This window comes from Chinchilla lanigera, unplaced genomic scaffold (genome assembly GCF_000276665.1).
Source record: "Chinchilla lanigera isolate Chin_1 unplaced genomic scaffold, ChiLan1.0 scaffold00074, whole genome shotgun sequence".
Taxonomy (NCBI): Eukaryota; Metazoa; Chordata; class Mammalia; order Rodentia; family Chinchillidae; genus Chinchilla; species Chinchilla lanigera.
The window spans coordinates 638,953-653,239 of record NW_004955475.1 but is presented as its reverse complement, the minus strand read 5'-3'; the positions used below and the strand labels follow the sequence as shown (position 1 = coordinate 653,239).

General features: G+C 36.6%; 1 protein-coding gene across 6 annotated transcripts in view; it reads left to right on the top strand.

Moving 5' to 3' along the window:
• Positions 1-14,287, top strand: part of Huwe1 (HECT, UBA and WWE domain containing 1, E3 ubiquitin protein ligase) — a gene marked incomplete at its 5' end in the record, with an annotated part of 121,129 nt that overhangs the window by 18,532 nt on the left and 88,310 nt on the right. For all 6 annotated transcript variants that reach the window (XM_013502817.1, XM_013502819.1, XM_013502816.1 and 3 more), the window contains 10 exon segments: positions 4,734-4,796; positions 6,783-6,860; positions 7,930-7,977; positions 8,065-8,133; positions 9,099-9,198; positions 10,941-11,041; positions 11,325-11,475; positions 11,689-11,816; positions 12,235-12,375; positions 12,792-12,897. In XM_013502817.1, coding sequence (XP_013358271.1) covers positions 4,734-4,796; positions 6,783-6,860; positions 7,930-7,977; positions 8,065-8,133; positions 9,099-9,198; positions 10,941-11,041; positions 11,325-11,475; positions 11,689-11,816; positions 12,235-12,375; positions 12,792-12,897 — 985 coding nt within the window.

Sequence of the window (14,287 nt, the reverse complement as noted above, 5' to 3'; positions counted from 1 at the left end):
TTTGGTTTTTCTCCGGTACCGGGAACCAAACTCACGACCTTGCGCTTGCCAGGCAGGCGCTTTTGCCGCTGAGCTAAATCCCCAGCCCTGTATTTATGTAATTATCTTACTGCATCTTCATTTCTTTGGATAGATTCTCATTACTGTCTAATGCTCTTTCATTTTATCCTAAGTGACATTTTAGCATTTACTGTAGGCAAGTTTACTTGTATTGACCTTTGTTTATCTGAGAATTTCTTTTCTTACTGGGAATTGAACTCAGGACCTGGCACTTAGCAGGCAGGCACTTGTGCCGCTGAGCTATGTCCCTGGCCTTATCTGAGAATTTCTTAATTTCTCCTTCATTTTGAAGGATTGTACATGCAAGATACAGAGTTTTGGTTGACAGTTCTTTTTTTTAACACTTGAATAAGTTTTCCAGTATTCTGGCCTTCATGGTTTCTAGTTGTAAAAAAAAAAAAAAAAAAAATGACCTATTCATCTTTTTTTTTTCTCTACTTACTTTCATTAGTGCATGTTTGCAATACATAATGATTACATTCATTGTGGGGAGTTGGTATATGTACGTAATATAACTTACTTCTTTTTCCTACCTTTGATTTCCTCCCCCTTCCTTTTATCTCTTGTTCCCATTCCGTTTTTGCAAAGGAATTATCTTTTTCCTTTTTTAAAAAATCTTACTCTGTATTTATCATACACTAGAAATCATGATATTTAACATACTAAAAAGAGGGCCATAATTTGTATGTCTCACTGCCAGGCTGCTCTTATTTAAATGTTTTAAGTTCCCAACAACATCATGTGTGTGACTATCCCATCGGGTGGTACAATCTGTTGTATGGAACAGTCATGTATGTATCACTGGTGGTTCAGTGCAGAAGGAACATGTTAAGGTTGTTTGTCTATTTCATTTAACATGGTCTTAAGGTACATCTGTTTTCCAACAAAGGACTCAAATTTATCCTTATGTCAGAGTAGTTCTCCATTATGTATAAATACCACATTTTCTCTTTCCATTCATCTGTTGATGGATATATAGGCTGCTTCCATTTAATCTGCTGGAAGATAAAATAAGTGAAACTCTTGGAAGACATAGGCACAGGAAAGGATTTCTAAACAGAACTTCATTTGCACAAGAAATAACATCAGCAGTGGGATTATATCAAATTCAAAACCTCTGCAGAATGAAGTAAACAATAGGATGATGAGACGCCTCAAAATAAAAACATTTTGCAGGCTACTCCTTTGAACTCAAAAATGAAAGGTCCCCTGTCTTGGTTATTTTCTCTTTGCTAGGACAAAATATCCAGCAACCAAAGTTAAAGGAGCAGAGGTTTATTTTGGCTCATGTTTCATTCCATAGTCAGCAGGCTCCAAGGTAGGGTGACATGGTGGAAGAGAAACAGTTCATGCATGGCATGGCAGACTGGAGGTAGCAACAGCAAGCCTCCCTTTTCCCTTTTTATTCCATTCTAGCTAAAAAACAATTGGTATGTGTCACTCACACCCAGTGTGGGTCTTCTATCTTTAGAAAATCCATTCAGCCACACCTAGTACCATGCTAATCCAATTAGTGAACTGCTGTAGCTGTCACCCAAGATCCAGTCACTCCCAAAAGCCTCACCTGGGGAGTGCATGGGCTTTGGGGAACATTTGAGATATAAACTATAACCCCCCCCCAATTATATAGGCCCAATCAAAAAATGGGCAACTGAGACACTTCTGAGAAATACAAATAGCCAGCCATTGATTTTATTGAGGATCCCTTGTACTTGACTATGTTACTTGCCCCTTGCTGCTTTTAAGATTCTCATTTTAGTCTGTGACAGTTTGACTTTCATGTATATTAGCATACCTCTCCAGATTTTGTCGTCTTGGTGTTCATTAAGCATCTTAGACTTACGGATTCATACATTTTTGTCAAACTGGGGTATTCTCAGCCATCATTTCTGTAAGTAATTTTCATGCCCCTTTATTTTCTCTACTCAACCCCTTGGAACTCTCATGATAAATATGTAGATATACTTGATGACATCTCCATATCTCTTAGACTCTTCATTTTTATTTTACCTTCAGACTAATCTCAGTTGACCTATTTTTACATTCTTCTGCTTGCTTACATCTGCTGTTGAACTCTTAAGGGTTTTTCCATTTTGTTAAACTTTTCAGTTCCAAAATTTCCTTTTGTGTCCTCTTTTATAAGTTTGTCTTTATTGATAATATATTTATTTGGTGGGACATCACTTTTTAAATTTTCTTTTAATATTTGTACATGACTTTTTCTGGATTTCTTCCTGAACAGTTTTTATTGGTTTCTTGTTGGGTGTAGTTCTGTTCTTTGTATGCCTTGTAATGTTTTTGTTGCTGAAAATTAGGCATGCTTTAGTTGAATGCTAAAGTGAGGTACATTTGGGAATCTGAGTTCTGACCCCTGCCCATGATTGGTTGCTGCTAATTTTTTGGAATTGTGAACCACAAATGTTCCTTGACTTACAGTTGGGTTATGTCTGCATTAACCTGTTATAATGCAAAAAATTACAAGTTTAAATACTGTTCCGCTTAAATGGTGTTTCTGCCAATAAACCCATCACAGAGCCAAAAAAATATCATTTGAACCATCAAGGACCATATGTAATTTAATGAATCGTAATCCCTCAACTCTATTATAGTAGTTTGGTGGTCAAGTAATGATTTCCTTAAAACTCCTAGAACCAGAAAGTAAATAAAAGCTTACCAGTCTTTGCAAATGACTTTTGTGAGTATGTCCCACCTCCTTTGAGCCAGGAAAGTTTAATTCTGCCTTAGCCTTCACTTTCTTCTGTGCAAAGGATGAAAGTTAGTCAGAGGTGGGATCTTGGGATCTTTTTAATCTTTTCTAAGAGCATGCTGGCCTTGGGCATGCATGTGATCTTTTAAGTTTCCAGGATTATTGGAATTTTTCAAAGCCTTTCTCTAAACATCTCACGTTCAAGCCTTCCCAGCACTTGTAGTATGTTGTTTGATGGAACTGTCTCTTATGAGTTGCCTTTGGGTAGAGACAAGTGTATTTGCCTTTAAATGTTTTCAGTAAGTGCCTGCCCTCCCTCAACCCCTGAGAAAATTCCAAATTAAGTAAAATAGTGGCAAGCCCATGGATCTGGTCCTTCAGGAGGCTACCAGATTGGTTAAAGCAAACAATCATAATTATTTCAGAGTAAGGTTCATTTTGCTCACTCCAGGAATATGGACTGCTTCTGCCACTGCTGAGCTGGGGAGTAATGGGATTGGGTCAGGTAAGTTAAATATCATAGAACACTCAGTTGAGATTCATTCCTGTTTGTTTTCCTCAAACATTTTTCTGGTTGTTGGAAACTCTTTAACAAGTTTTTGGAGTTCTTATAAAGTTGATTCTGGTATTTTTTTGCCAGTGTATTCACTACTGTTTTGAAGGGATAGGCTTTTAAACTCCCTGTTAATACCATTTTCACTGACATCACTCCCAGTAAATAGTCCATTGTTAACCAGCTGGCAGTGGGGACCATACCTATCTCCAGACAGCCTTCCTCACCAAGGTTTCCAGTATAGAAGTAAGCTGTTATGCCCTAAAGTATCCATTATGTGTAACAAAATATGACTATTGTGCTTGAAGTAAGTACTAGCTATGTACCATCCTTTGAAAAATTAATAAAATATCTTATGCTTCATATATGATACTTGAGTTGAGAAAGGCTGTTACCAATTTGAGAAAGCTTGTTTCTCCTAGGATAATCTATTTGTGTTTGATTTTTGTTGTTGTTTTCAGGTTTAGAAGTAGCATTCTGTAATGGAAAACTGTTTGAATGGCAGTTTCAATGATTTGCACTGTTTTTCTATTTTAAAGACTTCATTAGGGGGTAATGACATGATAACTACATTTTACAAGGGAACATTTAGATATAGAGAGACAGTCCCATGCCAGACTTTGGTCGTAGCCCAGGTCCAAGGTGATTGGGTCCACACTGCATTCACAGGAATAAAATGAAGGCATGGATTTACTTAAAGCCTGCCAGGCATGAGTTACCTACAGAATTAAGGGAAAAGTGAAAGTAATAATTCATTGACATTCATAATTAAGAGCTAGGAAAACCAGCAAATATTTAAATGTAAGACTATAGTAATGCTATGCTGGTTGGTTGGTAAAAATTATATGGGGGGAGTTAAGAATTACACACCTATTAATTGAGCCATTCTTCCCATTACTTCAGGGGCTTGTTGATGAGTTTCTATCTCTGATAGCAAAGTATAGTAGTACGAGGCAAAATCTTCTGCCTTGTAATTTGGCTCACATCATAAAAACCGGAACTGAAGACCATGTAATTCCACCCTGATGAGAAATGTGAGCAGGCATAGTGTCAGCTATGACTGACTTGTCGGTAAGCATTAATACAGACAAGAATATCTGCAAAAAATTGAAATTGATCTTATTGAAGAAAATAAATTTCAGACATACCATCTTCCCGTCACACTTAGTTGTATTCCCACTCCATTCATATTGTCAGACAAGATCTCACTTAGTTCCCCAGGTGAGAATCAAACTTGGCAATTGTCTCGCCTCAGCTTCCCATAATGCTTGGATTACAGGCATGTGCCACCACCTCCAGGCTGGATGTCTTCTTAACATCATGTTCTGAGTAGCTACATACTGTTAAATATTTTATATACATGAACACATAAAACCAAAAGCACTGCATTAACACTTCTTTTCCTTTTCCAAGAGCTGGGGTGGAAAGGAGAATGGATTTGGACTTGCAGAATGTTGCAGAGACTTGCATATGCTGGTATGTAACCTCTTGGGATATAGCTATCTTTACCTGAACTGTGGTCTGTAAATGTTACTTTATAATGCATATATAGTGTATAAAGTTGTTAATTGACATAACTTTTGAGGAAACTGAGATCAATTGAGATAGCAGATCTCAGGAAGGAGTCTGTCAGCACATGGCTTTCAATGTGCTGAAGATAACAGATTCTCAGAGCCAATAATAAATGTTCATATCCAGTTCTTGAGTAAGGAGTTATTGCTTCCATTGTCAGCACTAGAACTCTAAGCATTACTTAGGGATGGCTGCTCGAAAGCAGTTCTTTTAGGGTTACAGAGAACTTTAATAAAACTATTTACATTTTTTTCATGTTTGCCCCCTTATTTTTTACCCATGCGCAGGTCTTGAGCTCAGGTCATACTCCTCTCTGCTACATTGCTGTGGAGCTACAGGGCGCAACTGGATTTTTAATAATTCTGTGACCAGTTTGTCGTGTTTAGCACAAAGGGGTGATGGAATTAAGCAAATTTATCTTACCAAATCTTTTTGTTGTTGTTGTTGTTGTTGTTGTTGTTGTCCTTTGTTTTGAAACAGGGTCTCGCTGTACAGTTCAGGCTGGCCTTGAGCTCACTTTGTAGCCCAGGCTGGCCTTAAACTCGCAACGAACCTCCTGCCTCAACCTCCCGAGTGCTGGGATTACAGGCGTGCACCACCACACCTGGCTATCTTAGCAAATCTTTTTTTTCCAAAAGAATCACTCTTACTTCTGTTCACAGAAATCTATAAATTAGAGCAAGTTCCTTTCTCATCTTAGCTGGTATACTTTCTTTGGTGTTCTGTGAATGGATCTTGGTAATACGGGAGGTTAATATACTCAGTTTAAGCATACTGAGTTTGGAATTCTGAGAACATAAATTTTTAAGCTGAAGTTCTGTGGGTTAGTTCTAAACCTCCTTATGCATGTCAGTATTATACTTTGCCCCTTGGACAAAACACGTAATACTAAACTAGATGAGACTTGCTAGACTAAACTAGATGAGACTTGCCAGATGTCTGTTGCCTGTTTGAGTCATAGCCTGTGTTAAGAAATCAACGCATCCTGCACTGAAAATGTAGCTCAGTTGGGATGGGGCTTGCCTAGCAAGGTTGGGGCCCTGTATTTGATCCCTAGCCCTGGAAAGGAAGGAATTAAGTTACACAGCCTTTTTTACTGAGATTTGGCTTTTGAAATTTTGAAAAACATATATGTACTTTTAAAAGAAAGTAATATATACTACAAAATTCAAAGAATATAAAGGGATATACACTGATAACTTCTTCATTCTCAGAGGCAACCAATGCTAGTAGTTTCTTTCAAGGAGACATTTTAGTATTGTGACCTTAATTTTGTTTGTCCCACTGCTTTTTTAGTGTTAAACAGGCTATGTTCTTAGGGTCTAGTTTATATTGGCATGTTACATACCTCCACAGAAAAACAGGTATCATGAGATATGGTATAAAATGCTACAGGAGAAAGTATTACAAAGATAAACCCATATTTCAAGGTATTTCAGAAGGCTGATGATAGGCACTAACATTTCCATAAAAATTTCCTTTTGCATTCTTCAGCTGGTACCTAGACTTGGGCATTTGTTCTCCATCCTTTATTGGATTCTTAGCCATTATTGCTTGACAGATTTGCTCTTCTTCCTGCCCTTCAGGAATAGCTATAGTCAAAATTAGTCTTGAAAGAAAGGCTATCTGATAACTTAAAAATAACAAAGTGGAAACTTTGAGCGTTAGGCTCCCTCCTGATTCTGTTTTGAACAAGTCTCATTTCACATGAGCCCCGCTTTAAGACAAGGGATTAAAGGTATTGTGAGTCCTGAATACATTGCTCATTCTGCTACAACAGTTCTTTTGCCATAGTGGCCAGAACTTTAAGAGTTGGGAGAAGATGATGTCTACCTTGTCTAAAATTACTTGAAGCTCAGTGTCTGTTTCTTTGATATGCTTTATACACAGAAATACCCACCCAGTGCAACTACACTACATTTTGAATTCTATGCGGATCCTGGGGCCGAGGTCAAGATTGAGAAAAGGGTGAGTCTTACTCAATAAAGTCTACAGTCCACTGTAATTGCAAGTGACTTTTATAAGCCCTCCTCAGTTTCAAACAAAAGGATGTTTTCAGTTACATTGCTGCCTTCCAAAGCTGTATCTAACAGCTTCTCAGGGATAAGTACTGATTACATGCCCACTTGTGATAGGTTTGGATCTTAGCTTATGTTGAGTGTTACCAAAAAATAGGACTCTCTTTATGGGACACTAGTGTGTCTTGTGGTTTTTTTTTCACATTTTCATTTTAGAGTTCCAACATAGAATACAATAGTCTTAGATAGTGATGACTCAGGTTTCTTTACTTAAACCAGTCTGCAGAAGTCCTATAATAATGTTTCATATAGTATCCTACTTAAATTATTTGGTCATTGTATATTTTTTGAGGAAGTACAAACATTTATTTTTGTTTAGGAGTAGCCTAGTAAATAAAATCCTCATTCTTTTACCTATAATTTTAACCTAGCAATCTAATTACTTAATTATAGAATTTCAAAAATTTTACATAGTTTTCATTAATTTTTATAAGATAATAGGAAATATAAAAACAGCAATTTTATCAAATTTGCTTTATAAAAGAATCACCTGATTGAAATAACACTCGCCAGAGTATTGCCCAGGGTAAACTGTTAAGTAGCTAAAAAATAGTCTTTCTAGATTAATGCTAGATTAATTCTTCAGATTAATGCTTATAAACACTGCAGTGCATAATCAGAGACCATTTTCATGATTTCACTCTGCTGTGATGACTGATCCTGTGGAGATGTCATTCAGCGCTATAAAAAGGAACAAAGAAAAATATGAAAAATACCTTACTCCATACAATAGTTAATGATAAAGTTTCCGAAAAGCTTTCCTGTGAATATCTTCTAAGTAAAATGGGTATTTTAGAGGTCTCTAAAGTTACCTTGATTTTTTTTTTTTCCTTTTAAGAGCATTCTGTTAATCTTGAACCCAGGGTGAGATACTGGTTTTCAGGCAGCTCTTACAGCCTGTAGCCAGGGAATCTAGGGTGTTCATTGACTCCTAACAGCTCTTACCTTTTTCATTTCAGACAACTAGTAATACACTACATTATATTCATATAGAACAACTTGACAAGGTAAGAGGAATCTTTTGACACCTGGCTAGTTTCTTAATGCTTGGTTGATGTTTTGTCCTAACTGTAGTTTTTTTTTTCCTAATGTAGATTTCAGAAAGCCCTTCTGAAATCATGGAATCTCTTACCAAAATGTACAACATTCCTAAGGATAAGCAGGTATGCGGTGTAAAAATACCATTTTATTCATTTGTTGCTTTATAGCCTTTTTTTTTTTTTTTTTTTTTGAGACAGGGTCTTGCTATGCACTTCAGGCTGTCCTTGAACTCACTATAAAACCTAGGTTGACCTCAAACTCTTAGTAATCCTTCTGCCCCAGCCTCCCAAGTGCTGGGATTATGGACTTATACTATCACTCCTGGCAGGTTTTGGGTTTTTGTTCTTTTTTTTTTTTTTTAATTTATTTTTTTGGTACCGGCAATCGAACGCCCGACCTCATGCTTGCCAGGCAGGCACTGTGTCACTGAGCTATATCCCTGGCCGCTTTTGTTTTTTTAATGATGTTTGCCTAGTTATCTAGTGGTCTCTACCATTTCCTTTGCTTCCTTTCCTTCCTTAGCAAATAGTGTGGTGTTTATACAAATAGATTCTTGATATTTGATGGAGAGGGAGACCACATAGCAGAACTCATGTTAGCTTTATAGTCAGACCATAGAAAAATTAGCCTCTCTGAGCCTTAATATCTTCATCTTTATAAGGACAACACTGAATAACCTCCTATATCTTTCTGGGAATTTATGACAAATGAAAACTGCTGGCTCATTATGGTATCTTGTACCTTTTTCAATAATTTGTATATTCAGGAGGAAACTTCTTTTTCTGCTCATTTTGGCAATGGTCACATTTAACAACCTATATATTGATTAAGAACCAATCTTTGTCTATCAGTTATTGTGATAGTTTTGGACTTACCTTTGAATATTAAACCTGCAGGAGTCCGTTTTTTGTAACTTCCATTTTGTTAGCTAATCTCAGAAATAATGGTAACCCCACTGTGTTTGCTTTTTAAAAACAGTAACAGTAGTAAACCATTTTAGCATGGAGCCCTAAAGGTAAGTTTTAGCTCCAGAAAGAGTACTCACTTTTTCTGGTGATTTCCTAATATAGGTCTTGTCTTTGTACAGATGCTGTTATTTACACACATACGGCTGGCCCATGGGTTCTCTAATCACAGGAAGCGATTACAAGCTGTTCAGGCCAGACTGCATGCAATATCTATATTAGGTAAGAGAAGAACACTATAATTAACATATCCTAACTAGGCAGAAAGAACTTACTTTCCTTTGAATTTCATCCATTTTTGTTGCTATGAAGCTTAGTGTAGTTACCAAGGTGGCAACTAACATTGTAAAATTGTTAGCATTCCCAGTTTTCCCTAGTCATTACTTTTTCTTTATTCTCAAGCTTTTATCTGTTGTACTAGAAAAATGATATGCTCCTCATTGATATGTCATATGAGGTTAGTCACAGCTTTTGTTTCTTTAAATGATGTTCACATAGTCATTTACCAGTGGTCCTTACCCTTCCTTTTGCTATTTTGTCTTCTTGCTTCCCCATCTTTCAGCAGTATAAATTTTTTAAAAGTCTGAAAATAGTAAGTAGTCAATATTGCACACTTAAGTTTCACTGTGTAGAGAGTGGAAAGCACAGTTTTAGAATCAGTCTGTGCTTTCATTCTGATTCTACAGATTATATATTAGCCATGTGTTTATCATCTCAGTGGCAGTTTCCTTATTTTATGTTGGGACAAAATTTACAGTGATCTAAGGATTAAAAGAAAACCTATACAACAGGCTAACACAGGCCAGGCACGTAGAAGGTATAGAATAGTAAACTGGTATCATTACTACCTACCTTAATTATGTTTTTATTCATTTGTATATTCTTATGTGTGTATGGTACTAAGAACTGAACCCAGGACCTCCACACTGAGCTTTCTTTTGTTTTGAGAGAGTCTCACTGAGTGCTAAGGCTGGGATCAAGCTTGCGATCCTCCTGTCTCAGAATCCCAGAGTGCTGGCGTTACAGCCGTGCAACACCATACTTGCCCTTGTCTGGTCATTTTAAACTGTGTGTTCCTTGCCATTGTATTCCTTCTGTTTTATTTGTACTCATATCTAGCATAAGTCTCGGCGTGTTATTAGTTATTAATAAATGTTTGTTGGAAGTATAAATTAATATGCTCAAATCTAATTTGTGTTAGCTTCAGGGGACTATTTCCCATATTATCTCAATATTAAAATAATTAAAAGTTGATTATTTGCATTCTAGCTGAGCATGGTGGCATATGCGTATAATCCCAGCACTCTAGGAAGCTGGGGCAAGAGGATTTTAAGTTCATGCCCAGCCTGGGCAACTTAGTGTCTTAGTGAGAACCTGTCTCAAAATAAAAAGAGAGGGCCGACAATATAGCTCAGTGGCACAAGCGCCTACCTGGCAAGTGGAAGATCCTGAGTTTGATTTCTGGTACCAAAAAAAAGGCGGGGAAGGACTAGGGATGAAGCTTAATGCAAAGACCCTGGGTTTAACCTTTAGTACTACCCAAAAAAAGGATTATTTGCATTCTTAAATTTTGCTACAATTAAAACAATTACATACAAGTTCTTAGTCTGAGAAGTCCATACATTCTCTTTAGAGTGTGTTTATAATGAAAGTGTATGTCCAAGGCATAGTTAAAATATATCAAATAGTCATGCTACAAAAATTAATTCTTTAATTTCTTTTCATACTTTTGTCCTCCAAAATTCTTGACCAAGAGCAGTGGTACTTTAATAGGGGAATCTGAATTGGGTTAGTATTGAGAGCGTATCACTATGTTTGATTGAGTCATTTAGAATTCAGTGGTTCTGTCCTCCCATACTGCTTGAAGTAGAATCCTTTCCTAGACCCTGTATATGCCAAAGTTTCTCTAGGCAATGGCTTACTCAAAGCCTTCTTGCCTAAAGTGTTTGTTTCTCTTTTTGTAGTGTATTCCAATGCCTTGCAGGAATCTGCAAACAGTATCTTGTATAATGGCTTAATAGAGGAGTTGGTAGATGTCCTTCAGATAACAGATAAGCAGCTTATGGTAAGTATTAATAATTTTCTCCACATACCCAGCTGATACCTATTTGCCCTTTTGCTTTTTCTCAGGGTGTTAGAACTATAAAATGGAAATTTGACCCTTTTATTTGTTTTACTTTGGACATTAAGCCTCAAAATAATACAATATTTTCAGTGTAACTCCTAATAGACCTCCATATCCCCAAGCAATTGCCAACAAAATAACAATTTTTTGTGTGGGATGTTAGCAACTTGATTCAGGTATCTTTTGTGTCTTGACTCATTTTCTGTTTACCTTATCCTCACAGGAGATTAAAGCTGCTTCTTTAAGAACATTAACATCAATTGTCCATTTGGAGAGAACTCCCAAACTCAGCAGTATTATTGACTGTACTGGAACTGCCTCCTACCATGGGTTTTTGCCTGTACTTGTACGGAACTGTATCCAGGCCATGATTGGTAAGTATTAATGGCAGTTGTCCCATGCAGGAAGGGGATCCTGCCCTTTTTTGTTTTTAGTGGTTTTTTTGTTTTGTTTTGATTGTTTTTATTTGTTTGTTTTATGTTTTGTTTTTTTGTGTGGGTTTTTTTTTTTTTTGGGTCTTTCACACTGTTCCAGTTTATTGTCAATTTCTGAGTTTACTTTGTCTCCCATCTCAATCTCTATCGTAGATCCTTCCATGGATCCATACCCTCACCAGTTTGCCACTGCTCTCTTTTCTTTTCTATACCATCTGGCCAGCTATGATGCTGGTGGTGAAGCCTTGGTCTCCTGTGGAATGATGGAAGCCTTACTGAAGGTACTCTACTAGGTTTTTATTTTAAACATACATTTACAGGAACAGAGACTATATAATTGTAAGTTTGAAATGTTACACAGTGACTACAGATAAAATTTACCCAGGAACAGTTATATTTAAATTTTTTCTACTTTGGCCTTCTAGTTATTTCATTAATATCTTCTGAAAGCGGCTATCCCCATTATTATTTGTTATAGTCCAGTAAAATATGTTAGCATGATGTTAGGTATGCCTCTCCCTTGGGGAGAGTGAGTCCTTGAAATCCTAGACCTATCACTTGCAAAGCACAAAACAATCACTTTTACCCTCTTATATTGTGCTGACTCATTGGGGCCCAAGCTGCATGTTTACAAAGGAATAGTTTTCAAAGCTTTGTATTTCAGTTAATTGTTTTTGCCTCACTTTCTGTCCTTGATAGGTCATAAAGTTTCTTGGTGATGAACAGGACCAGATAACATTTGTCACGAGAGCGGTCAGAGTGGTTGACCTCATCACCAACCTGGACATGGCAGCTTTCCAGTCCCATAGTGGACTTTCTATCTTCATTTATAGACTTGAGGTATTATCCAGGGAGCACTTTGAGTAGGGGTTTCTCTTCCTGTTTTGTTTTGGCAGTAGTGGAAATTGAACCCTGGGCCTTCACACCAAGGTACATCCTCGACCCTTCCTTTAATGTTTTATTTTGAGACACGGTCTCACTTAATCACTAAATTACCCAGGCTGGGCTAAAACTTGCAATTGGCCTGCCTCAGCCTCCCAAAGTGCTGGGATTACAAGGTGTGCACCACCATGCCCAATTACTTACTTGCACACATTTTTATACTCACTGAGAGCTGAATTTAGGAATTGTCCTAATAACCCTCTTCTTGTTCTAGAAACAAATTTTATAGTCTGCTTGTAGTGTTCTTCCATTATAATTGTTTCAATCCCTTAAATACATGGAGGATTTTCTTACTGTTTTTATCTTGATCATAGCATGAAGTAGATTTGTGCCGGAAAGAATGTCCATTTGTGATCAAGCCAAAGATCCAGAGACCCAGTACTACTCAAGAAGGAGAAGAAATGGAAACTGATATGGATGGTAATTAACAATTATTTTGACAATATTTGTGTGCTTAGGATTTTCTTGTTATCATTCCCTAACCTTAACTCTTCCTAAATAAATTACTTGAGAATTAATTTTCTGCAACCAGGTTATTTTGTACATAAGTGATTAAGGACAATCAGACAAGGAAGGTACAAGTTCTTAGGGCTGCAGCTAGGAAGTAAAGTAGATGATAAACCGGCAGTAGACCTTTGTAGTCACTGATGCTGTTTTATTTCACCACTTAATAATTCTTGTTTGGTTCATTGGCCTATTTTTCCTACCAAAAATGGAAGCTCTGGTATTACAATCTTTTCACTGCTATATTGCCTTAAGTTCTAAGTTTAATATGTGCTGAGTAAAGACATGGAGGAAAGAAACTCTAAAACAGAACTTTTAAAAACTTTATCTGACTATTTTGAGAAAGGAGAAGAAAGATGAAAAGGTTATTGGGTAGTGGATATCTTGTAAATTATAAAATCAGAAAGAAGGCTAGATATTTTTACTATTTAAGTGCATTGTGCATCTTTTTCAAAAGTCCCCAATCCTTGCCTAATTCATAGTTCATAAGATTGCCAAAAAGAGAAACTGTTCCCAAAATAGGTTTCTTAATAATTTTGTCCCAAATGACTTAAGGTGTCATTACACACATTGTTATTGTAGTTATAATAAAGGTATTAAAATGCTTTTATTTTTGACAATAAATATTCACAGGTTGCTATTCCATTTTTTTCTGACTTTCTCTCTCAACCCAGTTATCTATGCCTATTGCTGTTCCTAGATACTACTTTGCCCAGTTTGTTTCTAGTCTGTTGTAAGCAAGCTGGTGTTATAGTTCACAAGTGAGATTCCAAAGTGTTGAGTAAATGTGACCTTTACTAACTAATATGTCATAAGTGACTGTTTAAAGGTTCACTGTTCATTATAGATCAGCTTTTATCAAAATTCAGTAAGCACAAGGATAAGAATCCTTGCTAAAGATTTAGATTGTATTTAAGGTACTTTATTGAGTAAGTTTGCACTGGAGACCTGGAAATCTGTGTTTATTTAACCAATTCAGGTCGTTCTGGTATACCCTTTGTTTCTATGATCGCTGAGTAGGAGGTTATGCAGACATGATGTTTGCATTCCAGATGTACAGAGGAACATGCGTATTTATCTGTGTATGTATAAAAGATTTGAAGAAATTGTTTCAAAGTACGAACTGTGGATTATCACTAATGGAGCTTTTAATGCTTTGTATATTGTAAGAAATGATGATCTTTTAGTTATTCATGTGTACAAAGCAAAATTAATGCTAACCCTGTACCCACACATGAGTACCAGTTAGTGTGATTCTTTTCAGATTTTCCTAAGTTCTTTCCATGATCACATACATAAGTAATTT